General features: G+C 35.0%; 2 protein-coding genes across 5 annotated transcripts in view; one reads left to right on the forward strand and one right to left on the reverse strand.

Moving 5' to 3' along the window:
- LOC148951936 (PIH1 domain-containing protein 1-like) overlaps positions 1–20,595 on the forward strand; it is a 71,541-nt gene extending 50,946 nt beyond the window's left edge. For all 4 annotated transcript variants that reach the window (XM_089089420.1, XM_089089418.1, XM_089089419.1 and 1 more), the window contains exons 5-8: positions 4,256–4,402; positions 9,847–10,112; positions 17,112–17,267; positions 20,453–20,595. In XM_089089420.1, the coding sequence (XP_088945546.1) occupies positions 4,256–4,402; positions 9,847–10,112; positions 17,112–17,267; positions 20,453–20,488 (605 nt within the window). In that variant the 3' untranslated portion in view covers positions 20,489–20,595. The remainder of the gene's footprint in view (positions 1–4,255; positions 4,403–9,846; positions 10,113–17,111; positions 17,268–20,452) is intronic.
- Positions 20,596–25,048: 4,453 nt separating this feature from the next.
- The window catches only part of LOC148951937 (protein henna-like), a 38,060-nt gene continuing 37,127 nt past the window's right edge, over positions 25,049–25,981 (reverse strand). The window contains exon 7 of the mRNA XM_089089102.1: positions 25,049–25,363. Within this exon, the coding sequence (XP_088945228.1) occupies positions 25,207–25,363 (157 nt within the window). The 3' untranslated portion in view covers positions 25,049–25,206. The remainder of the gene's footprint in view (positions 25,364–25,981) is intronic.

A 25,981-nucleotide genomic window follows, 5' to 3' on the forward strand; every position in this document is an offset into this window, starting at 1 on the left:
CGCAGTTTGGGAATATGGGAGTGTCTGGGAACAAAAATGACGTTGAATAGATGGCTAGGTACTCAACTATCAGACTCATCACTTAATAGGAGCACTAGATCTTAGAATTTGCGGTCAAATGAGTTCTGTCTCAGCTTTCTCGAGGTCACAGAAAAGAATAACTTTTTTCTTTTCTTTTCTTTTCTTTTTTCTATATAACAATATAGGGAGGCTTTTTTTCTTTTTTAGCATGTGAAACTATAAAAAAAATGGTTATAGTAAGAATTTTTGAAACAATCAATCTCCATGCCACTATTCCCATATAGTTGGCTGTCTGGCTGTCCCTATGGTCTCAGTTTTTTTAACTTTTATTGCAGTATCGTTAACTATAACCTAATGCTTTGTATTATATCGCGTTTGCATATATATCTGACTAAACTTTCATATCAAGACACGAATATTTGCCCCTGTTTAGACATAGAGGTCTACCTGGATATACATCTGAATGCTGCTTTTGAACAAATGATGTTGCCTTTAGATAACTGAGATGTTGAAAATAGTGACAATCGAGGATTCTCTATCGGCTGAATGTGCGATTCTTGACCTGCATTTTCGATTCTGGAACTGAATACTTGTGTGTAACTCAAACCGAGCGCTATATTCGTTTGTGTTATCGGTAGCTGACGTGACCTGGTTGTATAGTCAGACACTTGATAAGACATTGAAGTCTAGTTATATGCGCACATAAACACAATTATTGGACATAGAGCGTAGTATTGTTTCCCCGATATGATTTCCCTGGATCTCATCCTGTGAATTTCATTTCTTCCAATTGCAAATCCTATGTTTTATATACAACACTTTCGATTATCCTTTGGCAGATTATCCGATTTCAACATTATCCACGCCCCTCTAGAGAGCTGAAATTTTCGAAAAATTATTTGCATGCAGGATAGCAATACTATGTACTCTGCAGTCTAAAAGAAATGGCTAAGAGAAACTGGGCTAAGAGAAAGCGATTTGTAAAAAAAGACAAAACAAACTAAGGAAATGAAAAGTAAATGATAATGATGTAATAGTTTAATGTCATTAAAACGTGTAAAAATTGCTCTTCTGTTGAATTTTTACTGTCTCGACCAATCTTGAATTTTCCATGAATTTACGTGTGGTCGTGGTTGTCACGTCACCCAGTTTCATTGATAATTGAGAGTTTATTTACTTATAAGGGGTGTCCCCCCCACAACAAGTGTCACAGATAAAAGGCTCATTATTTGAAATCTCCCCGAGCCATGGTATTTTCAATGTTAGTATAATACTGGGGTAAACGAGGGATACAGTCCCTTGTAAGAGAGTTCTTTCCCAATCAGACAACAATGGGTATTTTCTCCTAATAGTAAATCAGAATTATCGCATCGTGGAACTAAAGACACCGCTTCCACATCGAAATTTTGGAGGCAACCTTGATGTGAGGACCCCTGATAAGCTGGGAAGTGATAAGGTATTTATCCCCATCCCCATCCATAAGTGTGCTGGTATTTCAATGGACAATGTTGATAATAGAACACATGGAAATGAACGAGTATGTAGAAGCTTTAGCCTATTAATGTTCTTATAAGACTTGACTTGACTTGACTTTATTTAACAAAAACATATACATAAATTTTATACAAAGGAGAAGAGAGCCTCCAGTATAAATGCCTAAAAGCAGGTTTCCCTTCAAATCCAAAACAGGAGTCCTCTAGGAGAAGCTTCTCATCCATACTTAAAATCATGACCGAGTTCACCCAATCTTTAATAAAATTAAATAAAAAAAACAAGTTTTTTAAACTGAAAGTAAGGAGCTACATTAAAACTTAAAACGAACAGAAATTATTCCGTGTTTGAAAGGGGCTTTCCCCTCCTCAACGCCACTCTCTTTACGCTAAAGTTTTTTTTTGTTTTAAAAAATAATGTTTTGAGACAGAGTCAAACTTTAGCGTAAAGAGCGAGGCGTTGAGGAGGGAAAAGCCCCTTCCATATACGGAATAATTTCTGTTCGTTTTAAGTTTTAATGTCGCTCCTTACTTTCAGTTTAAAAAACTTGTTTTTTTTATTTAATTTTTGAACGTTTTTGAATAAATGCAGGTTTTGATCTTGGCTCACCGTACATGAATTATTAAAACAAAATTTGCATATTAATCTAATTTATTTGGTTAAATGGGTTTCTAGAAACTTGTTTAATTTTATTTACGAACGTTTTTATTAGTAATAAATATACGTAACTTACGAAATAACTTACGTAACGAACTTCTACATTCATATATTTTTAATACGTATATTAGGGGGTTCGCCCCTAGTCAATACCTTGCTCTTTAAGCTAAAGTTCGAATTTTGTTCCAATTCTTTAAAAATGACCGCTTAATCAAAAAGGCCGTTAATTAGAATAAATAGCTCTTATGAAAGTACTAAAAAATCTTTGGCTTAAAGAACGTGGTATTGACTTGGATGAGAACCCCCTCATATACGTTATAATTTCTGTTCATTTTAAGTTCTAATGTTGCTTCTTACTTTCAGTTGAAAAAACTTGTTTTTTTAAATTTAATTTCTGATCGTATTTTAAATAATGCTTGGAAATCCGGCGCCCCCTTCATAGAAATATCTCTTACCCCAAAGACATGTCCTCCACGGAAAGATTCTCCCGAGTAAACCCCTCTTCCAGCCCCCCCTACCAGAAAAAATTCTTCCTGAAAATGTCTGTATACTTCCCAATAACCAACACAATATGTAAGCAATGGGCAAAGTTCATAACTTGCAGCCCTTCCCCTGGGAACTGTGGGGGATTAAGTCATCGTAAAAGAAATATTTATTAGATTTTCGACTATGCTGAACAAAATGGCTATCTCGAAATTTTGATCGGGTGACTTTGGGAAAAAAATGAGCGTGGGAGGGGGCCTAGTTGCCCTCCATTTTTTTTGGTCACTTAAAAAGGGCACTAGAACGTTTAATTTCCGTTTCAATGAGCCCTCCCACAATATTCTAGAACCAATGGATCGATACAGTCACCCATGGGAAAAAAAAACAACTAAACACGCACCCGTGATCTTTCTTCTGGCAAAAAAATACAAAATTCCAGATTTTTGCAGGTAGGTGCTTGAAACCTCTACAGTAGGGTTCTCTGGTACGCTGAATATGATGGTGTGATTTTCATTGAGTTTCTATTTTTTTTTAGGGGGTCTTTCCCCCTTTTCTCGAAAATCAGCCAAATTTTCTCAGGCGCGTAACTTTTGATGGGTAAAATTAAACTTGATGAAACTTATATATTTGAAATCAGAACTAAAATTTGACTCTTTTGATGTATCTATTGGTATCAAAATTTCGTTTTTTAGAGTTTCGGTTACCATTGAGCCGGGTCGCTCCTTACTTACAGTTCGTTACCACGAACTGTTTGATTAAATAAATCAGAACTAGTTTTTCATGGAAAAGTAAAAAGCCACCTTAAAATTTAAAACCTTCAACCTCGACTTCTGCAATTTTTTTCCTTTTTTCTTTTTCTTATCACAATGGTTCCTGAACACATAATGCTGCATTCTAGTGTACTGTATTTGTAACTTTCCTTTTTATTTTCAGATTTTGAGCAGAGCTTGCCGCCTTATCAGCTGCGATATCTCATTTAGTTTAGACGTCTTTAAATAAATGGAGACAAGGGGTTAATGAAAACCCTCTCTAGATTGATCTGAAAAACAGATGAAATTTCGAAGGGTGTGTGGGTTTCGGAAAGCCAAAACCCTCTAATTTTCAGATTTTTCAAGAGGATTGGAGTTCTTCCAACAAATTTGATTTTTGATCAATGTCCACTGTCCCCTCGCTCCAGTGGGATGAGCGTTTGAACGTAACATTTCTTTTTATAGCCCCCTCAACTGCTAAGGGGACTCAACTTCCTTCAGCCATTATTCTTATCGATTAGGCTAAGTGTCCCTGGTGACGATGGGAGGATAAGGAATAAGTTACCCCTCTCTTGATATCGAACTAATACCTCCCACAAAGCTTTGGAAGTTGATGTCCAACCCTAAAATCTGGAAGGCAACTATGCATTACTGTACGCAAATGAGTTACGTAAAAGTTACTTGAGTTGCGTAAATGAGTACGTAAAATCTTTCATTTTGTGTGGACCTCATAAAAGCGTATTGAATCTTCATATCTATTATGCTTGAATGTGGCTGATTCAACTTTTTTTCCTTTTTTTTCATTCTCCCAGAAAGATTTTAAAATGTTTCATATCCATATTTTCTATTTTTAGCCGGAGAAAGTTGTCAAGTTTTTGATGTAGCTGTGAGTACGCAATTTTTCTCAAAGATAGTGACGGAACCGCTATTTGGGGATTTTTTTCTAAATGTAGCCAGCAGCTTGTTAAATGAAAAATATGGACTTGTTTTTAAACCAGATGGTAAGTTGAACCTTTTATTTTTATCAATTTTTTTTATCCAAATAGTGAGGTTAAAGCTCAGTTTAATGAAGTCAGATGTTTGGGGTGCCCCATCCATCTTGAAATCTTTGCAGAAAAAGTGTCATGCCGTAGAACAAAAATTAACAAATGAAGAGTGAATGCTTGGAGTTTTTCGTCAATCTTTGTACCTTTTCCTTATACTCCGTGTTTTCTTATTTGCTTTATTTTTTTTCTTATTTTCTGATTTCCTTTTTTTATACTTTTCTTTATAGCCTTTGTACCATTTTTCGTCATGTACCTTTTCTTTAGCTGGGATAGTCAATATCACCATAAACTGAAGTAATTAATCAGCTTGTTAGCCCATTAGTTATTTCTAGTGACTTTACTCCTTAGCGCCTCGCCACCAGCTCCTTGTCGAAATCTCGCTATTTTTCCATAATTACCTGTGATTATATTCTAATTATGTGCAGTTCTAATTAATCCTCCTCCTTCCCCCCCCCCCGAAGAAATATCTGCACCAATGCCTGATTACTATAATTCTGAATGACATGCCATATGCCCGATCTGAGACGGTCATAGAATTAGGAAATAATATAGAAGCTCGATTAGCAGGATTCGATTACTACTCTACTTTCGTAAATATTTCTTTTCGATTTTTGAAATTCGTCTGTATGATAGACAATCAAATTCGTCAAAGCCCACTAAAGAGAAAAAAAGTAGCACTGAATCCATACATTTGACATGTCTGGGGGGTTAATAGTTTTGCCCCTTTTTGTGTCATTTTAATACCATCCTACTATTGAGAGATTCCAGATTCGATAAATCATTTGAAGTCTTGAAAATCTTTCAAAAATTAAAAAAGATAGATAAAGGAAAAAAAAATCTTTGAAAAACTTCAAAATGTGAAAGATCTTTCAAAGATAAAAGATTTGAAAGATTCAAACCTAGTTACATGTTCTCTGATGGAATCGCCCATTTTTGTGGTTATAAGAGTCGTCCTATTTTTTGAAAAGTTGACCAGTTGATTTTTTGTTCCACTTGCCCTGGCACGTTTTATGTCCATTGAAGGGTTGAAAGGTTGCATATCTAGGATGTTGAGAATCAGTCCTATAAGCTTTGGTTGGGGAAAGAGTTGTTTCAGTACCGTCCGTTTACCTCGATACTTCAATGACACAATTCTTCCTTCACAGAGGACTCAAGAACACGGTAGAATTTAATATATTGCAATTGAATAGTTTTCTATTTTGACCAATTTTGATTGTCTTATTTGAAAAAAATCTTTATCATCTTTAGAGAGTCAATCCACCCTAAAAAGACCTATTTAAAAGAGAATTCAGATCTTTTAACGAGATTGGCATCGAGAGAGTTGTATATTTAAGAGGAAGAAGACGATAAAACACAATCTATTGTTTAATTTGGTATTTCCAGTTTCCATTGTCGAGGCTCCAGTTCTGATTTATATAAACAGTGATTTTTAAAGAAGAAACTGCTTATAATCGTTACATTTTGTGCGGTTCCCATGTGGGAAATTTGATTCGTTGTCATAATATGTCCAGTCAGTCCAACACTTAGTGCGTTTGAAGGGCTCCTTCTAATGAATAAGTAATACACTGTCAAAAGTGTGTCTTATCCAGGGAAAAGAGATGCTTCATCTGAACAAATGATATTCTTTGCCTTTTTTTATATATTTTTTCTAAAGCAAGAAAGAATTCTTGTGGACTGGTTTTCGGACAAGTTTCTATGTGCGCATAGACCGTGAGCTCCTCGAATATAACTTACAAAATTAAGATAGAAATTCACCGTGTTCATTGATAAGTCTGTTGGAAAGTATATGCGCTAGAAAATTCACGTTGCCTCTACACCACAGCCCATGGAAAAAAAAAGCAAAAATCGTAGAGAAGAAAAAAAACATACAAGGGAAATTTCCTCGTTTGATTTTTCTTTTTCTTTTCTATGAATTTTCGTTTTTCATCTATCTTGTCTAGCCAATAGGGCTCTAGAACTACCCAGCCTATTTTAAAAAATCGTACAATCAGTTGTTAATACTCTGTCATCCTAGACAAGCTTTAAAGGGCAAGCCACCTGCTCTGGGGGGCATCATTTTTACCAAGATAGGATTTTTGCCGGCTTTTGTTATCCAGCTTAATTGTAAAATTCTTAAGTTAGGCATGTGACCTTCAATCTTTAAAATAGTCTATTTTTCTACCGAATGTATCAATAAACTGGAATTGGCTAAATTTTTAAGTAAGTTAGTAATCGGATTGACGACGCTTCTTGACTACTAAGGTTCCTGCGTCGGCCCTGCAGTGTGTTGCTAGAGCCAGATTCGATCTCTGGATCCTGTATTACCTATCTAAGATCAAACCCAGTGCATCATCACAGGACTAGCCAAATTCTCACTGAGCATTAAAAAAGTTTTCGAGTCAATGTGAAATATATAATCCAAGTGTAGGTGGCGCTGATTTATGGATATAAAAATAGTGTGTATATTTTGGAGAGTCGGATTCCTGAAGTCTTTTAGCTTTAATATGGGAGCAGGGGCGTGGTTTGCTTTTTGGGCAGGGGGGAAACTGCCCCTTCCAGATCTTGGTTTGCCCCTCCCCCCTCCCCAGCAAGGGTGGATCCAAGACTTTTTAGGGGGGGGCGTAAAATAGGTTGATCCGATAAACTTGCGTTAGGAGCAAGTTTAATTTATGCAAATTGCGTTAATTAAGTGAATTACACTACTTTAGACTACGTTAGGGGGGCGCCGCTTGCCCTCCGGATCCGCCACTCCCCCCCCCCCCAGCTGAAATTTAGTTTCTTCAAAATCTTGTCAAAACTAAGATAAGCCTGCATAATTTAAGTATCAATAGAAACGGATCAGTTTTGTTTAGCATATGTCTACCTTTATAGTACCATAAAGTATATTTATAGTACTTTCATGGTATCAAATAGCTCATTTTTTAGTTTTTACTGTCATTTTCACTTGATTTGGGAAAATTGGCTCCAACTTTGCTCCCTTCCCCTCTCCTCAGGATTTTGACGAAATTACGCCACTGTATGAAAAGGTAAACTTCGCGTATAAAATAGCCGAGTGCAGTCCAGGTCGTGATGAATGATTGCAAAGAAAATAAAATAATATTGCTCCTCAAATAAGAGAATATTCTATTTATTATAAACAAAACAAGAAATAAATAGAAGCAGCTATATAAGCACAATTTAATTTAGCGTCATTGATACTTACCATCGAATCACCCATTATAGCTTTTACAGCTGTCTGATAATTTGTAGTGTTGGTCTGGAATAGTGCTAGTAGAGACGTGAATATTAACAGATTACTTCTGTTATCGATTATATCTGGACATAGTCTGACAAATCAATAGCTAAAGGAGATCTAAAACACCACTTGCTGTGAATGCGAACTGCCAGAACAGTATGGTCATCAGTGTTGGGCTATTGGCATCCACAGGTGCCTTCCGGAGATATCCAGGAAAGAATAAGTCTGGAACGTTTTTTTGGATAGGGGAGGGGGAGTTAAAAAATTGACATTATCACCGAAAGAATTTCCAAAATCCGTCCAAGTTTTATGAAATTCTGCCATTTTATGTACATATTTAGTCCCTTTTACACCTTAAAGTCGTATCTGATATATTTCTACTTTTGAGTAGGGCCCTGGAATCGGAGTCGTGGAGTCGGGGTCTTAGTAAATTATTGCTGAATGAAGTCAGAGTTGGAGTAAGTATATTGAGAATTTCTAGAGTTGGAATTGGAGTCGAGTCGACTTTCTTGTTAAATTTAGTTAAATGAAGCTTTAAAACAGGGCTATTGAGTCAGAGTCACGGAGTCTGAGTTTTAGTAAGTTTTTGCTAGATTGAGTCGGGCTCGGAGTTGGAGTCGGTATATTCAAAATGTCTTGGGTCGGAGTCGGTTATAACCTATAACCGACTCCGCAGTCCTGCTTTTGAGGCAATAGTGGAAAACCTTTATGAAAGGAGGTATGCGGGGGGGGGGGGGGAGATTAGGGAGATCAAGGTGTGATTGAACATTGAATCTCCTGCTAGTCCTCCCTTTGAACAGCAAAACCGTTTTTGGCAATTGCTTCCGAAGAATGAAAAATGTCAGATACGACCTTTAGGCGTTACAACGGTGAGGTATCTGATCTTCTATGGGAGAGGGCAGCCTCCTCCCCCTGTGACCCATGTGGTTGTATTAACTGTTAAAATATTTTTTTTTACTACGGGTGCGAAATCAGATCTATATTGATGCAGGTGGTGTAGCTGCATCTAGTATTTTTAAACCAGATTGTTCGTGGCGTTTAGCCGCTGGCAGTAATACCGGTAAGCCACAACGCCACTGGCGTGGTAATATACGGGTGTCACCACTTATTGGAGGGGAAAGCCCGGGCCCCAAATTATAATTCTATGCCCGTGTCTACCACACCGGTTCTGCAAATATCGGGTTTGGTACTACCCGATTCACAGTATACCCTGTCCCAGGGTGTGATAACGCGATCGAGTGGTCAAATGGCCACTTTCTAAAGCCGAATGTACCCGCCTTGGGTTACGGCTAGAAAATCTCTTAACTCTCTCCTTGGAGGTAACAAACCTCCCTGTCAATATAATAATGACGGTACCTCGTAGCTCTATTCCTACCCTGCCTTGGTTACGAAAACTAGTACACAGTTTGTAGAAAATATCTTACTTGTATTCTTCCAAAAGGTCACAATAGTACCACAAAAATTTATATATCCCCGAATGGGGTCAAAACACAGACTAAAACAAAATAATATTTTTCACTCAACTATTCATAGGGGTGGACCTCCGCTTGGCCCAGCCAATCAGCTACATCCCCATTCAAACCCAATTCTACCTCTTAGATTTATCTTTCAATGACTCCCAAACCAGGAAGTACAAAAATAAAACTTAGTTCAAAGCTTACTTATTGCGACACCTCTAACTTAACAACGAGAATTTAATCTGTCTTTTGAAATTATACTATAAGCAAATGTAATTAAGAAAACGAAAACAGGTCATTTATCTGAAACGAAAAGAAACAGGGGTGGAACCCCAACACAGATGCTAAGTTGTGCTTTTTATTTGTATCATTTTTTTTTTTTACTTGAATAATGAGGCTAAGCTCAGTGTAATAAAGTCACTTGCTATTTGAGGTGCTCCATCCATCTTGATATCTTTGCAGAAAAAGGATAAGGCACCCTTTGATTCCTATGGTTGTACTGGCTGTTAATTAATTTTTTTTTTTTTTTTTTTTTTTTTTTTTTTTTTATTCTTCGGGTGCTAAATTGGATTTTTATTAATACAGGGGGTTTAGCTTCATCCAGTATTATTGGACCGCAGTATCAAGATATCTTCTCTAAATTGTCAACCATCCTCCATGGTAAATGATAGAAATCTGCCTTTGAATTAGGGCTATTGATAATAATAATCAACCCTTTGTATTTACAGCTTGGATCCAATTGAGCAATCGACGATCTTGGGGTAAAATTCAGCCACATAAAATTTTGTATCGAAATGAAAATCCTTTAGTCCGGGAAATTCCTCAAGTCACTAGAATAGAAATGAAGGAAAAAGAATCAACCACGAAGCCCCTTATTACGGAAGTCTCATCTACACAATTAAGCCCAGAACAGAAAGAAATTACGGCCAAGACTTGTTTACAGGAGTTGCATGGTCAGACATTTTTGAAAGCTGTATTTGAGATGAAAACTGCGGTGAGATTTTTGCGTAAATATGAAGAGCGTAACTTCGTTTAAACCTCTTTTATATAAACAACCCTTTAGCCCTAATGCCCTATATATATATATATATATATATATATATATATATATATATATATATATATATATATATATATATATATATATATATATATATATATATATATATATATATATATATATATATATATATATATATATATATATATATATATATATATATATATATATATATGTAAACAGCCCTTAAGGGACGGTCAGAAGATTTTTGGAAATGTTTATACACTGTGGAATAGAAAGGATCCTCAATTGGTTTAATTTAAATAATGACAAAAAAGTTTTTTCTGCTATTCCTTATATATTCTTTATGATCATCCATAAATAGTTATTTCTTTTATGTCTTTATTTCTTCTTTGCTTTATTTTACTTTTCTTTATTAATAAAAACGATGAGACTCAAGATGGAAAGTTTGTTCCGCTTTAACATTATTTATGATCACCTCATCTTGCTAAATATTATTTTGAAACATTGTCCAAGCCTCTCTCTTTCCTATCTTAGTTATATCCTTCCTTCTTAGAAACCAAGCAAAAATTGTGGCCTGATCAAATTTTATTTATTTGTTGACCCCCCTCCCCCAAGGAAACTAACATCAGTTCCCCTACCTTGATGGTAGTACTGACTTGCACATTTGTACAACTGTAATATTTATTATAAAACTGCCTTATTATATAATTATTTATTATACAACTGTAATATCTATTATACAACTGCCAACTAGGAAGAACCAAAATTGAAATCAAATTTGTAAAAGTGAAAAAATATGTTAAATATAAACAAAAACGTAAAAATAATTAAAAATAAATGCTCCATATACAATTGAGAAAAAAAGTTTGGATAGTTAATTCAACCTTTCAGTGTAATTTCAGCCTAACTAGAACAAGTTTTGGTTAGTTTATTCATTATCAACCCCTCATTTAGAGCTAAGGTCAGCAAATAGTTCGAGCTCATATAACTTCAATGGTTTGTAATTTGTGGACAAAAATGAGAATGGAAGCAAATCTAATTATGTATTTTGATTTCTTAAATAAGGTCAAAAAAGGATTTTATTTTGCGTACTTTTTATTCCGAAATTTTTTAGGCGTCGAAAGCTACCTTTGGAGTCTTTCTTATTTCTGTAATTTGTTTTAGTATTAAATTGTTAATAATGAGATAGAAAGTAAGAAAATAAGAGCTATTAATAGATAAAAAAAAACAAAGTTTCTGAGCCGTTTTATTCAAATTTGCTGGGTTCAAAAAGTAAGTCATTTTGCTTTTCTCTTGCTTTCTCACCTTAAATCTTTATGTTTTGCAATTTCTCTTTTCTCTCTGTTTCTTCGATGCAATAAGCAAGTATTTGGTAAGTATATTGTTATTAACAAGTATGTTGCATTTCTGGTAAAATATGAAATTTGAGTTTTCGTAAGTGTTATTCCTCTATTTTTTATATCTCCATTTAAACAAATTAAGGGCATTCATAACTTTTCGAAAGTGAAATTAGACTCACTCGAGAAAGTTTCTCGTGAACATTGCCTTTGAGCTGTCTGCTTCTGCTATTCACAGGAATTTTTACAATTTTCCCAGATTCAACTTAGGGTTTAGCATAATAAATCATTCTTTGGGACTATGAAAAGCACTAGTTAAGCTGAGTAAGCAACTGGTAAACTCCGCATTATTTCTTGGAAAAGAATGTGGTGAAAATATAAAGAATTTATTTTCTGTAAGAGAGGAATAGGGTAAAAGACAAGAAAATTAAACGTCAAATAATGCTATTTAAGTCCAATGACATCATGATGTATCCAAAAAAATAAAATATTTTCATCATAATGAAAACATTATAATGACAGAAAAAGTTATCACGTGATAGATGATTTCCAGAGAAATTACCTGCGGGTTCTTCTGTGTACCTGGCTGACTGACCGTATTTCAAACAGTAGGTTGTACAAAAAGTGTGGTTCAATCCTGCTTTCTAGGGCTATCATGAGAGAAAGGTTGTGATGGCTGGGGCACGTTCTGCGAATGAGGGATGACAGATTGCCAAAGATTGTCATTTTCGGCCAACCGTCTAGGGCTAAACGGAAAGAAGGTCGTCCGCGGTTGGGGTGGGAGGATGTCATAAAGAAAGATTTAAAGGAAACGGGAATTTCCTGGGAGGGTGTAAAGAGGGAGACTTTGAGTAGATTGGGCTGGTGGAGGAGCGTGTGTAGCTGTGTTGGTTTCAGGCGACTTGGTGCTGCGATGAGTTGTTAGTAGTAGTAGTAGTTTTTTTTTCATCTCTGAAATTTTTAAACAAATTAATTTCATTCTTGCTTTTTTTCTTGAAAAGATTTTCCTTAAAAAATAATTTTCAAAAGTTCTTTGAAGGAGGAAGGGTGTTCTCAAAAGTGACCTTGTTTAGCTGATTTGAAAAAATTACTTAAATGTCCATTTACCTGATTGCTCTAAGCTTAAAATAAGATAGATAAGATAAAGTGTATTTTAAAGCCAAAAAATACGGCCATATACACAAAAAAAGCACAATTAGTATAAATATCCATGAGCGATCATCAGAAAACACTTAAATGAAACACTACATTTATTTATTAGACTAAGATTTTATTTTGATAAACATAATTTCCAGATACCTCACTGTTCTACCACAAAATGTGGTGATGTACTATTTAAGAAATCTGGGAGTATTAACTCAGTTTTTCTGAATATACCTTCCCTTATTGCAAAGAGTTTCTAGCACTGGCTCAAGCAATGCACCAAATCATGCTCCTCATCTTTGCAAAGCGGGCAAGTATATCTGTCTTCTTTGCAACCTCTTTCTTTTGAGAACCTTTTAAATCTTGCGCTAATTAGAAGGCAATTGACCCTGAGCTGCATCCACAAAGTCAGATATCTAGCTGGTAAATTCAGCTTAAGGTAAAACTGTTAACCATAAACTACCTTATCATAATTATAAAATGTTGACGTTTCTGAATTCTTCAGCTCTTTACTCCATTGTTGGATCATTTGATTTTCTAGCGCGATCTTAATCTCATTCTCTCTATTCGATCTTAATCCATTGGTCCTCTACCTTCATTCCAAACAAAAGAAAACCTTGTTATATCTAAGATGTTTTTTATTTTCAGGGGCCCTGATCTTTTTTCCCCCTGCTATTGTAAATCTTCGTAAACTGCCTTAAGCAACCTATCACTCAGTAACTGAACAACTCTCAATCAAAATTTGATCATTGAGACTAGTCTGTAATTTTTTAGTGATCATAGACCTAGATCACCATTTAAAAAACTGTGAATGAGTCGTTCTATGCAGCCTATACAATCTCTTAAAGTATCCTAATTGAACACAATCTAGCTGAACCGCTTTCTAATGCCCCCAAATGTCTACTCCGTAGTGTAGAATAGGCATTATTTTCGTTAGAAAAACCCTTTTGTGCAACGAAAATTTTTATTCCCATTCCATTATTCTAGAAAATTGTAAACATTGCTGCTCTTCCCGGTTTAACTTTTCCTTTATATGCAAAGTCCATCACACTTTATTTTATCCTCAAACCAAAATCTACTTTCACATTTATCATTTCTGTTGTTAAATATGACCACACTTGATTTCTGAATACTACCTGATATCATCTTTAGATAATCTTCCGTTAGATCTGGTAACCATTGTAAATCATATGCTGATCTTGCCACTAGAGCGGTGTTATCCGCAAACAACAAATTTTTTTTTTAAACCTAAACTCACTGTCGGAGCCCTTTTTTTTCTAAAAATTCAACCGTGTCATTAATAAAAGACCAAAATATTGAGGTGACAAGGCGCTTCCCTGCTTTACTCCTTTCTTAACTTTAAACGGCCCCGAGAGTCTTCACATGTTCAAAGATGTTTTTAAGCTGAACGTGAAGCCTAAAGTGAAAATTGGTTATTAGGCTCATAATGTTTTCTTATGAATTTTATACTATTTTTGGACTTATTTCTCACATACCTTTCGTTAATAATGCCAAATAATGTTATTCTATAGAAAAAGAATAAGCAACTTTTTATGATTTGTAGCTTATAGTTGTCATTAGGCTAGGCATAAGATGGGCTAGCATAAAATTGAGACTGCAATAATTACTATATTTGAAACATGAGTCGCCGCAGGGGCGGTGGGACGGGTAGAGGGTTAACCTGGGACTATATAGCCTAGTAATTATGAGGTAACCAAAAGAAAAGAAAAATAGCAGGAAGAAACCATGGAAAAAAGTATGTTGGCCCATAGTTGGCTATCTGCCAATAGATTTTTGATTGTTTCATATTTTATTTTTCCTGATTTACCAATCAGAAAACTAGTCACCCTGACTTGCTGCATTATCGGTTTTTGATTGTTGAGCTTCAAATCCTCCAGCAAAGAATCGATTTGTTAGAAGAATTCACCGACAATGTTAGCTTGCGATTTGTTGCTAGTCAGCAGGAACGTAATTGTTTTAGAAATCGTTTGCTAACAATTTTGTTAGGACAGTGGAGAGAAACGGCTATAACAGAAATAATTTAATAGAATATATTATTGTCACAGAAAAATCCTACCTATTGTATGTTATTTTAAATTAACCATTATTTTCTCGAGAGAAGTTCATATTTTGTGAAATTAAAGAGCTAAAGATTCCCTTTAGAACACCGGTACGCTAATACTGGTGAAGCTTTGAAAAAGAGCTTTAAAACACAAAAAGTTGACTTTCCGGTGGGCTACTGGTAAAGGCTTTTAAAATGATGATCTAAAATCCTAAGACATTTAAGGAATTAGTAATTCTTTTTTTAACTCCTTCAGAAGGGGAGGGATGTGTACTCTAAGCATGTTCTATGTACTGTTTACTGAATTGTTAACATGTATCGGTTACCTAGTTCAGTCTAATGGACTTTATCTTCTTTTTTTTTCTTTTTTTTAAGTTCCTTAAGAAGTCCGCAAGATTTTTTAAGTCCGCAAAATTTTCATTATAATCTTAAAAGTAGATTAATTATAATCTGAAAATGTTATATTTGCGCTTGATGTAGTTTCAATCAAAGAGTAGGGTAACTTGTTAGGAAGTTTAACAGCGCCATCTAACATTTGGTGTTTCTTGGTATTTTCCCACCTTATTAATGAGGCAAAATTAGTGTGATTAGTTTAACCGGCAAAATTTCTAACATTTGGTGTTTCTTGGTATTTTCCCACCTTATTAATGAGGCAAAATTAGTGTGATTAGTTTAACCGGCAAAATCAGTGTTGTAATAAGTGTCTAATTTGCCTGATTTCTGTAAGAAGAAAATCACTTAGTATGATGATACATTTTAGACTTAGAGATGCTATAGAAAAAGTTTAAGTGAAGAACGGTGTGATTTTAGGAAGGGGAGTCGATACAGTGACCAAATTTTTGATCTTAGGTTAATAATTGATAAGTGCCTGAGTCATCAGGTCTTTTAGTCTTTAGCTTTATCGATTACGACCAAGCGTTTGATTCAGCCGATACAAGAGCTTTAGGTCCTATCCTTGTATTTTATACCAGAAGAATACATCAAAGTGATACGTGCTATGTAGGAGAATTGCTGCTGTGGTTGTAGCTGTGGCAGGAGAATTGCTGCTGTGGTAGGAGAATTGCGGCTGTGGTTGTAGCTGTGGTAGGAGAATTACTGATGTGGTTGTAGCTGTGGTAGGAGGATTGCTCCTGTGGTAGAAAAAGTGCTGCTGTGGTTGTAGCTGTGGTTGGAGAATTGCTGCTGTGGTTGTAGCTGTGGTAGGAGAATTGCTGCTGTGGTTGTAGTTGTGGTAGGAGAATTGCTGCTGTGGTTGTAGCTGTGGTAGGAGAATTGCTGCTGTGGTTGTAGCTGTAGTTGGAGAATTGCTGCTGTGGTAGGAAATGAAGTTAGTAGCTGGTCTCATATTGAATAATGAGTGGTTAAGGGGTGCTGCGTTCTATCCAAATTTACGTGAATATTTGTGATGGACTTTGTCGTAAAGAACTCATCAAATGCCTTGGCAGAGCCTTGAATTAAATGGGAAAGTAAAACTCATAAACTTAGATTATGCTGATGGTTTGAGCGTTCTATATGAAAATTTTAGCAAAATGATAATTTTTTGGAGGTTTTAAGAGCTCAGGGCGGAAGAATAGGCTTGAAAATTAGCGCTAAGAAGACTAAATTTCTTAAACTGAGAATAAGCGATGGTGGAGAGATGATGTTGGGTACGAAAAGATCCGTCATGTGGATAATCTCACTTCTCTAAGTAGTATTATTATTAAAGATGGCAGATGCAATGAAGATGTTAAACGTAGAATAGCCTGGGGTGCTTTTCACAGCTGAAAAAAGTTTGGAAGGATAGGAACACAAGTCTATGAATCAGGATTAGAATATTCGAAGCTAAAGTGATGACAATGGTGAAGCATGGCACTGAAACCTGGGTGCTCCGGAAAACCGAGGAGGATTTATAAGATGTTTACCAGAGGAATTGTCTACGCACTGTTTTGGGTACCCATCTAACTGCACGAAAAACGTGGCTCAATCCCCCTTTCTAGGGCTGTAGGCTACTAAGAGAAAAGTTGAGATAGCTAGGACACGGTCTGCGGATGAAAGATTGCCAAAAATCATTGTCTTCTGCCAACTATCTAGGAAAAAGAAAAAACAGGTCGTCCCTGTATTGAGTCGGAGGAGGTTGTATGGAAGGATTTAAGGGAAATTGGAACTTCTTGGCAGGAATTAAAGATAAAAGGTTTAAATATATTGGGATGGAGAAGGAGTGCACCTAGCCGTATTGGCCTCAGTCGGCTTGGTGCTGCAGTGAGTTGTTAGTAGTAGTAATAAGTATCTGATCGCCGTTTCTGCATAAACACAATGACAAAGCTTGAAAAAATGCCAGTAAATGCCAAACGTTAGATGACGTTGTCGCCAGATTTGTTTTGGAAAGTTACACACACCCCTTAGTTTCAATTTTCCGTGGTCTTAGCCTGATTTTGTTTGGAATTCCAGGTTCAAGACATCATAGTTGAATTTGGAGAAAAGATTCTGAGGATTGAAAATCCCGCTTACACGCAATTAAAGAGGATATGCCTGAGTGAAGTTCCAGAAATGAGAGGCTATAAAATAACAAAGAAATGTTTAGCTGTAGCAAACAGTGAAGCTAAGGTATAGTCAAGACATTCGCCTTGTATTTTCATTCAGTTTTATTTACCAATTTGTGAACTGAATCTAAGTTTTATCCAATCTGAGTTTATAGAAAACTGAAAGAGATCGTAATCTGAAACTGAAAAGTCTAGTTCTGACTGAAGACGGCAAATTTTTTCAAGTTAAAATGAACAAGTGAGATCGCTTTGGGATGATAGGTCTGATTGAAAGCGATAGTCGTGAAACCTTTTCTAGCGCTTTCAAAAAAGGAAGTTCCTTCATTTATCTCTTTAAGAAAAAGTGTTGATTAGCATGTCTTTGCCAGTGCATAAATAGAAAGCTCTAATTTATTTTAAACAAATTTGCCGGCTGCAGAAACTAATTCTTGGATATTGATCCGAATCAGTTGCGAGGTGAATATTCGCCAACATGAAAACATTTTTTGTTTACCCGGTTATATAACATCCGGTTGCTGAAGTGGAGCTTAACTCATGTCAGAACCTAGATTTTTGCGGCTTTGTAGAAATTACAAACTTCTATAATTGTAATAATTAATGCAGAGAAGGTCGGTTAAATTAAAAAAAAAACTAGCCTGTTAAACTAGCTCTACAAACAGTATAACACTTCTCAGTCAAACCAGGAAAACAATGCCGTGGTTGCGGCCAAACTGAGAGTCCCTGAATAACGTTTGTAGTTTTTAAGATTCCTTGACGTCTAGATGACGTTTACGTGTGAATAATTGCATAACGTGTGTAATGTGTATAATTGTGACTTTTACAATTCCTTGTCTGAGAATCATCAAAGGGCTGAAGTCTAATTCGATGTTTATTTAGAAGACGTTCCTAATTAAATGTGAGACTTATACCATGTCTAGATAACGTATATATTATTTGTAAAACGTAGAGACGGGGTCAGCGACAGCAGCGAGGGCTGGACTACGCCTTTCTTTTTCTGGCTGGACTACGCCTTTCTCTTTCTGGCTGGATTACGCGAGTGTATCTATGGGTGCAGTATAGCTCCTGGAGTATAAAATGAAGGTTGATGAGGTCACTTCTCTCAATATGTGGTTAATATTGGTCACAAAAGTTATTGTGATTTTTATGTGTTGCTCAAATTGCCCACCTGAAAGCCTGAAGTGGTATTAGTCATGTATTTATAAAAACACTTGGCGAGTATCGTTGCGCCCAAATCTGAAATGTGTATCTCTCATTTTCATAGTTTCACGGGAGAGCGAAAATCCGGTTTTACGCTTTTTGCTGAAACTGTTTCTTGGTTGGGACTTTAAAGAAGAAAAATCAGTAAAAAAGGCAATGTTTAGATGATTAAGGGATAAGTGTTATAATAATAATAATTTATTTATTACCCCTAAAACACTATACAAGTATCAAAATGTGGAATAAAAAGATTAAATACATCCAAAAATAACAAAACATACAAAAAACAAAAAATAATAACTAGAGAAAAAAAAATTAACATTAAATAAACTTAAGAAATTGTGTTTAGTGTTATATATTAAGTTCTTAGTCTTCATTTTTATACGGAGTAGTTAAAATTATGTTCGTAATTTTGAGCTATGGATTGCCGAAACATTTTCCGTCCGTATTTTGGTTTAGCTTTTCTGTCTCCTTTGTCGCAAATGTGACTCTGAATGTATGGAAAATTGATCTAAATCCACTAGAGAGACCTTTCAAATTTTAACTAATTTTCAAATAAAGTGAGAGACAAACCATTTAGAGTGCATGGGCACTGATGAAACATAAGTAGGATCGTTTTCCATGTGAGATAGTTTTATTGCCTTTCCGTTTTTTTTCTTTTGAAAAGATACAATTTTCAGGTTTTATTAGTTTTGGTTGTGAAGCGCATTTAAATTTCCTATGTAGCCATCGACCTTCATGGATCCCAGCTGTCTAAACTGTTAAATCAATGAGAATCTTAAATTAATTTAAGCTATTTGATTTAAAACTATTAAATTTAATTTATTTCTTTAATAATTTGATTGTTTAACAATTTAATTTTATTTCAGATTATTTTAATTAAGTTGAAGTATCGGAAACTTAGAAGAGGAGGGACTCGAATTTGTTTCTGAGAAGAAAAAAACAAACACTCTAGTGTAACTTAGCTAAATCATATATCTAATTAAAAAAAAACTTTAAACAAAATACCAGTAAAAATTTTTTACAATCTACGTTCGTGTATACTATCTTTTTATTCTTCTATTTATTGATTCCATAAATTTTTTTTGTATAGAATCTCGTAGTAGAATCTACGTAGTACCAAGTTTAAAGTAAAGTCGAGAGTAGGCAAAGCTACAAAAATGTCTCTTTTTCCTTTTGCCGCTTGTGTGATCGTACTTCAGAATAGACTCCTCTGCGTAGTAAAATACGAATCGAGTCTCGACACGAATCAAGATACCAAGCAAGTCCCGGAAACTATCTGTGACCCGAATGTAATTATTTTATTCTGTATAGGCCTAAATATAATTTGTATTAATTGTAATACAATAGTTTATCTGCTGATGATGATCACTGATGTATGTGTTCAAAATATCCAGAATTTTTTGTGTTTGTTTTTCACTGTCTAATAAAAGGACTAATCCTTATTTGAACTTTTAATTGCTCGAGTTTAAGATTTGGAAGTGGTATTGTCCCAATGACCATCTGCCAAACGGGGTTCCTGGTAATCATTGACAAGAATGTGTTTAGTTGAAGCTTAATATAAACAGATGCGACCTTCTGCCTCCCTTTTAGTTTGCTTGCATATTTGTGGAATAATGACATCTTGTGTTTGCTCGCTTCTCTTGGTAGCAAGGCACAAGTCGAGTCTAATTGAATCGACAGTAGTTAGGATTCCAAAATGGTGTAGACTTTAACTAGACGTTATTAGCATGTCCGTGAAATTACCTAAAGTCTTCTTATCTTTTAAATTTGATTAATTTCAACAAAGAATAATGCAACAAAAAATGTCTCATTAAAAGAAAAGTTATCCATATTAAAAAATAGATACTGTCGAGTGGCACTAATAATATTTTTGAAAATAGCGTTTACTCTTATGAATCCAAAAATTCAGCTGTTGTTTTTATGATTTTTGTTTTCATCAGAATCGTCACATAGGCCTACCTTTAAAAAGCCAAGAGGAATAAGGTAAAATGGTATATGGGAAATTTCGTAAAAGGAAATTTCTCTGATTTATCCCTTATTTACTTTCAGGTTTTAACAGTTATTTGCCTACTTCAGAAGATTTAGCGCAACTGAGACCAGACGTGTTACATGTCTCAAAGTATTTCCAGAAAAATTTTTGCTGTTTTTTTATGATTATTTGATGAAATAAATATTCGGTATTGCAACGCTGATCATGCAAATGAGTCTTGAGCTGATAACAAGTTTGTAATAAACGTTCGATTTTGCTATGATAAATGTTTAAATAGAATATAATTGATATAGTAAGCTAATTGATAAAAACAGTATCAGAAAAACTGCCTTTATTTCTTCTGTAATTTTATGTCTATGCTTGGTGCCTGTACGGGAGCTGGTATTTGGCATCCCTGATATCAAATATGTATTGGATTTAAAATTGTGCTGAAGGTATTTGCAATATAAATAATATCATAGTAAATAATAAATAAAGGAGCGTAATAGACAAGTAATTATTATTTTTCTTAGTTTACTTGTTTCGCTTTTGTCTGCTAATATACCTGGCTTGCTCTTATGTCCATATAGCACTGAAGGATGACACTCTAATTATTATTTTACTAATTATGTCTATTATCACCGCAATCATCATCTCCATCACAGAAAAAGACATTGAAAAGTAATAAATGTAAGTCATGATACTGTAGGAAATGACAATACTGTGAAAAGAATCTCAAATTTTGGGACAAAATTTATTTTGTCCCAAATTTATAATGTATAGAAATAAACTGCCTTTATTTCTTCTGTAATTTTATGTCTATGCTTGGTGCCTGTACGGCCTGGAAATCCCTACCTCGGAATTTCGAGGAGGATAAACTTATATTTATAGTTAATCTCTCCAAAACTAAGCAAGTTCAACCAATTGGTTTCACACATTCATTTTTGGGGAGGGGGGGGGGTACAAAAAAACATACAAAATTTGTTTATGTCCTTTTTTGTTACGTTTTTACGAGCCAGACAAACACTTCGGGGGGGGGGGGGGGGGTAAACCTCCCCTCCCCCTGGATACGGCCTTGTTATTATTATAACATTTTGAGAATGTTAGAATTTTTTTATGTAAGTTTTTGATGTAAGTTTGCGTTTGAAAAGGTTAGGAGTTGGAAAATTGAAAATCCAGATTGGTCACAATTGCATTGGCACAGTGCTATGCAACCACCCACCCACTAATCATTTTTCCTTTCTCCCCTCTCCCTCCTTCTTCCTTTCTCCTTTCTCCCTCCTTCTTCCTTTCTCCCCTCTCCCTCCTTTTTCCTTTCTCCCCTCCCTCCTTCTTACTTTCTTCCCTCTTCCTCCTTCTTTCTTTTTCAATCTTGGAATATCAAGGAGGTTTAATTTAGGCAGTTTGAACAATGCCAATAGTCGCGTAGAACAAATTAGGCTTGATAAGCCCATAATTTGCATAAAAATAAGTACTGAAAAATGGTATTCCGATTATATTTTAGCGCTGACTTAGTAATGATCTTCCGAACAGATTTTCAACAAACTCGTCATATGAAAGAAAAGGAAGGAGACACAACATATAGCTAGCAACAGTTGGTTTGAGACAGCAACCTTTATTGCAGATATTTGGCCAGTACTAACTGCTGATATTTGATATTTAGTGAATTTAGGCAACATATTTAACTACAGGGACGTTAAAAACAGTTCTTGGCGTAGGAATGCTGGTGAAATCTGCGGGCCTTTCTGCACAGATTAGTATAGGTGTTCTGAGTTATTTCCGCATTAAGGTCAAAATAGTATAGAGCTAATGACGAAGAAAATTGACAGAAAAGGGCTAAATGAGCTGTCGAAAAAAAGCTTATCATTGACTCAAGTACAGGGTGCTTACAGCTAGAACACTTGTTTGACAAAGAATTCCAAATTTTACAACACAAAATAAAAGGTACAGCTCTTACCCTTTGTTCTCCGAAGATGGCATCATTCCAAGATCGCAAGAGCATTAGGAAAGCGTTCCCTGGCGAGACATATGCTAAGAAAACTATGAGAGTGGTTATTTAAAGGATTTAATTGCAATTAAATCTAGTTTGATTGTAACAAATGTGAAAGATAAACATGTTATAATAAAAATATTTAGAAGGTTTAGTAGTTGATTAATAACTAACTGCTGAAAACTGAATTGCTAGTTCTATTATAGTAGGAGTTCACAGGCCTTGATTCCCAAAGTCCTTGATATTTTAGGTTTGAGCAATATCACCAAGCTGAAACGGTCATTTTTTTTTTATTTTTTTTTATTAAGAGCCAAGGAGGAGGGTGGAAGGTTAGGACAGGTAGGGTTATTATTCATTTTATAGCTTATTGATTTTGATTTATAATAAATTTAATTAAATATTTGGTTTAGTAGGTAAGCAGGTACGTGGACCTTCGCACGACCGCAAACTCTGATAGGCTCTCCATTGCTAAAGTTTTATTTTTTATATTTATTTGTGTATACTAAAAATAAAAATTTGAAAAAAAATCAAATATGATAGAAATAGTTGCAAATTTTTTCAAAAACAGACCAAAAAAGATCCATTCAGGAGTTTACCTCCCCCCCCCCTTTCCAAACGACTTTGTGCTAAAATCCAACATGAAGACTCACACCCAAGTGACCGTTCTTGTAAAGGGGTGCTTAAAAGACACAAATTTTATTTCTTCTTTGTTTTTTACATATACATTGGAGTCACGTGTCACCATTTTTTACCCTGAATATAATTGCATCACAGTAAGGCCCTTACCACGGAGAAACTCCTCAAGATGAGTATCTTTAGGGCTGTAGAAAGAGTGACAATATTGTCATACCCTTTAATTATTATTTGTAATGCCTAATGAAATACAGAATCAATGGTCTTCTTAATCATAAGAATGGTAAATATAGACTAAGAATTGAAACAGTTGGGACTTTTTTTAATATGTTTCATAAGATTTTTCCTCAAGGGACAATGTAACAGAAAAACTTCCGATGCAGAAGAAATTTTTGGATTTTTAACAAGGCTTTTGCTATTTTGATGAATCATGTTGCGGTTTTATTTGGAAATTAAGAACGGAATGTGAAACATCTCTATATAAGAATATTCACTTCCCTAGCGGCTTTGTAAAATGTGCTTGCGCGTGCACGGTTCTTTACTCCTTCTTGTTTTTTATTGTATCCTTTGTAGCAATATCAAACAAGTGAATTTAACTTAAGAAATTTCGACAGTAGCTGTAGCTTCCGGACTTCCTTACTGAGTTGTACGAAAAATATGGGTTTATCCCCCTTTCTAGGGCTTTAATGAGAGAAGGTTGAGATGGCTAGGACAGGTTGTGTGGATGAAAGATGACATATTGCCAAAGATCGTCCTTTTCGACCAGCCATCGAGGACCTAACGAAAAGCAGGTCGTGCCTGAATTGGGTGGGAGGAGGTCTCAAGGAAGGATTCTTAAGAGGCCGAGAAGGACTACAGCGATTAGTATAATTACTAATAATTTTAATTAATGTATTAATCTTTTTAAAATTAATTTTGAATTTTAGTATAGATGTTCTTACTGTCATAGCTAAAACGTTTTACCCGTTGTTTATGTATCTTTATCTATTAATGTGTTTTAGCTACTTATTTGAACATCTCTGTAGTAGTGCCAATTCATGGAAATGTGGGGGAGGGAGAGGGCAGAATGTATTTATCAAAACCTAAGGGTAGGGTATTTTTGTTGCTTTTATTCGATTTTTCCAATTAAAATATTAAAAAAAAGGCATTTTTCAATGAAAATACCAAAAATAAAAAAAAGGTGTTTTTCAATAAAACCAAAAGAGGCGTTTTAATGAAAATACAAAAAGATAATGTTTTCAAAATCTAGTTGTTTTTTTGTTTTTTTTTCAATAAAAATGCCAAAAAAAAAAAATGTTTTTCAAAAAAAATTCCAAAAAAAGCATTTTTAATGAAAATATCAAAAAAAGCATTTTTCGAAAACTGGGGGGGGGGGGGAACAAAATCTGGCTTCTGCCATGAGTTGTCATTATTAGCAGTATATAATGTGATCATTTGCTTTTGATGATGGCTTACATGCTTTAAAATATGACACGTAAACGGATACTCGATGAAATTGATTAACGCATGCCTTTGCCTTATCTAACTGTAAAATTTATATCGGTCGACAGGGACGTACGCAGGGAGGGGGCCTCCGGGCCCCCCCGCCCCCCCCCCCCCGAAATCTCACGATTTTTTTAATTTTCCAATAATTTTCTGATTTTTCTCACAGAATAATGGGTTTGAAGGATTTGGCCCCCCCTGAAACAAATTGGGCCCCCCGAAACAAATTCCTGCGTACGTGCCTGTCGGTCGATTCCTGAAAAAAACGAGAAAATGATGCTGTTTTTTTGGAAGAGTTGAGGAATGTTCTTTTGGTTCGACGTGGAAGAATATTAATTTTCTTATGTCTATAACTTGCAAATTTCCATATTACTTTGACCGCCATTAAAGAGCGGAGAAGGGGGCACCAACAGAAAACTATTTTGTTGCCACCCTCTCGTAGTTTCCATTTAATGTTTTGACCTGTAAAAATCCCCGAGAAGTCTACTAGCGTTAACTTAGAGTTAGTTCTCTTAGAAATGGTGGATCGCATCTCTAGGATTCACCTTTCTTCTTAGAAATTCGATTAATGTGCAAATTCTGGAACTAGTTTAATAGGAAAATAGTTTTAATTTTTTTTTTTATAGCGTAAACAGGGTAATATATAAAACAAAAAACCAACTGCACGACTAATATAATTACGTATTAAGATCAAACCCTAACCGCCAAGTAAATACTGTCAAATATATCTTAGAGTTTCCTTAGAGCATCAACAACTGTTTTCATTTCTGAGGAGAGGTTCTTCAGAAGATTTTCCAGTTGATGTTTGCTGTCCAAGATTTCCACACTCTGAGTATAGGCATTGTAACGAACGCCAAATGGACGCGGTATTGTCTGGGCAAACGCACTGAAAAAAGATAACCAATGTACATATTTGAATAAATTAGATATTGAATATCAATTAAATATTAATGTATTAAAATGTAGCAAGTATTGTATATACTATAACTATATAGTAAAAACTGAGATACAGTTTGAAGAAAGGAAAGAAATGGTGTTATTAGTGTAAATAGTAGAAATAAGAATTTCATAATTCAAATTAAAGATTTTATTTAGCTACCCGAGGTCTGAAATTCAATGTCTCACAGGATCAGGAGTAAGAATTAAAGGAAAAATAAGGGAAGGGGAAAATTTCTTCATTTTTTAATTAAGATAGAAAAAAACATTTTTTGATGTCTAGGAGAGGAGGGAGAGAGAGTTTTTATTTTCCCAATGAAAATACAAAAAATTCCAAATATAAGGGAGGGGTAATTGACCCCCCCACTGGCGCCTCTGTACTGGAAGAACCAAATTAGTACCAATTTTTAACTGATTTTCTTACGGAAATGACTAATAAAGTGAAATTTGACAACAATAGCTAATGTCATGTTGTCTGTATAAAAGAATCATACAAGTGATAATATAATGCTACCGTGCTACTATAGAACTGAGAATATACTTCTTAAATACCTGCTTTGGTGAAAAT

This window comes from Artemia sp. Qi Xiang Cuo, chromosome 5, assembly GCF_049724085.1.
Source record: "Artemia sp. Qi Xiang Cuo chromosome 5, ASM4972408v1, whole genome shotgun sequence".
In the NCBI taxonomy this organism is placed as follows: domain Eukaryota; kingdom Metazoa; phylum Arthropoda; class Branchiopoda; order Anostraca; family Artemiidae; genus Artemia; species Artemia sp. Qi Xiang Cuo.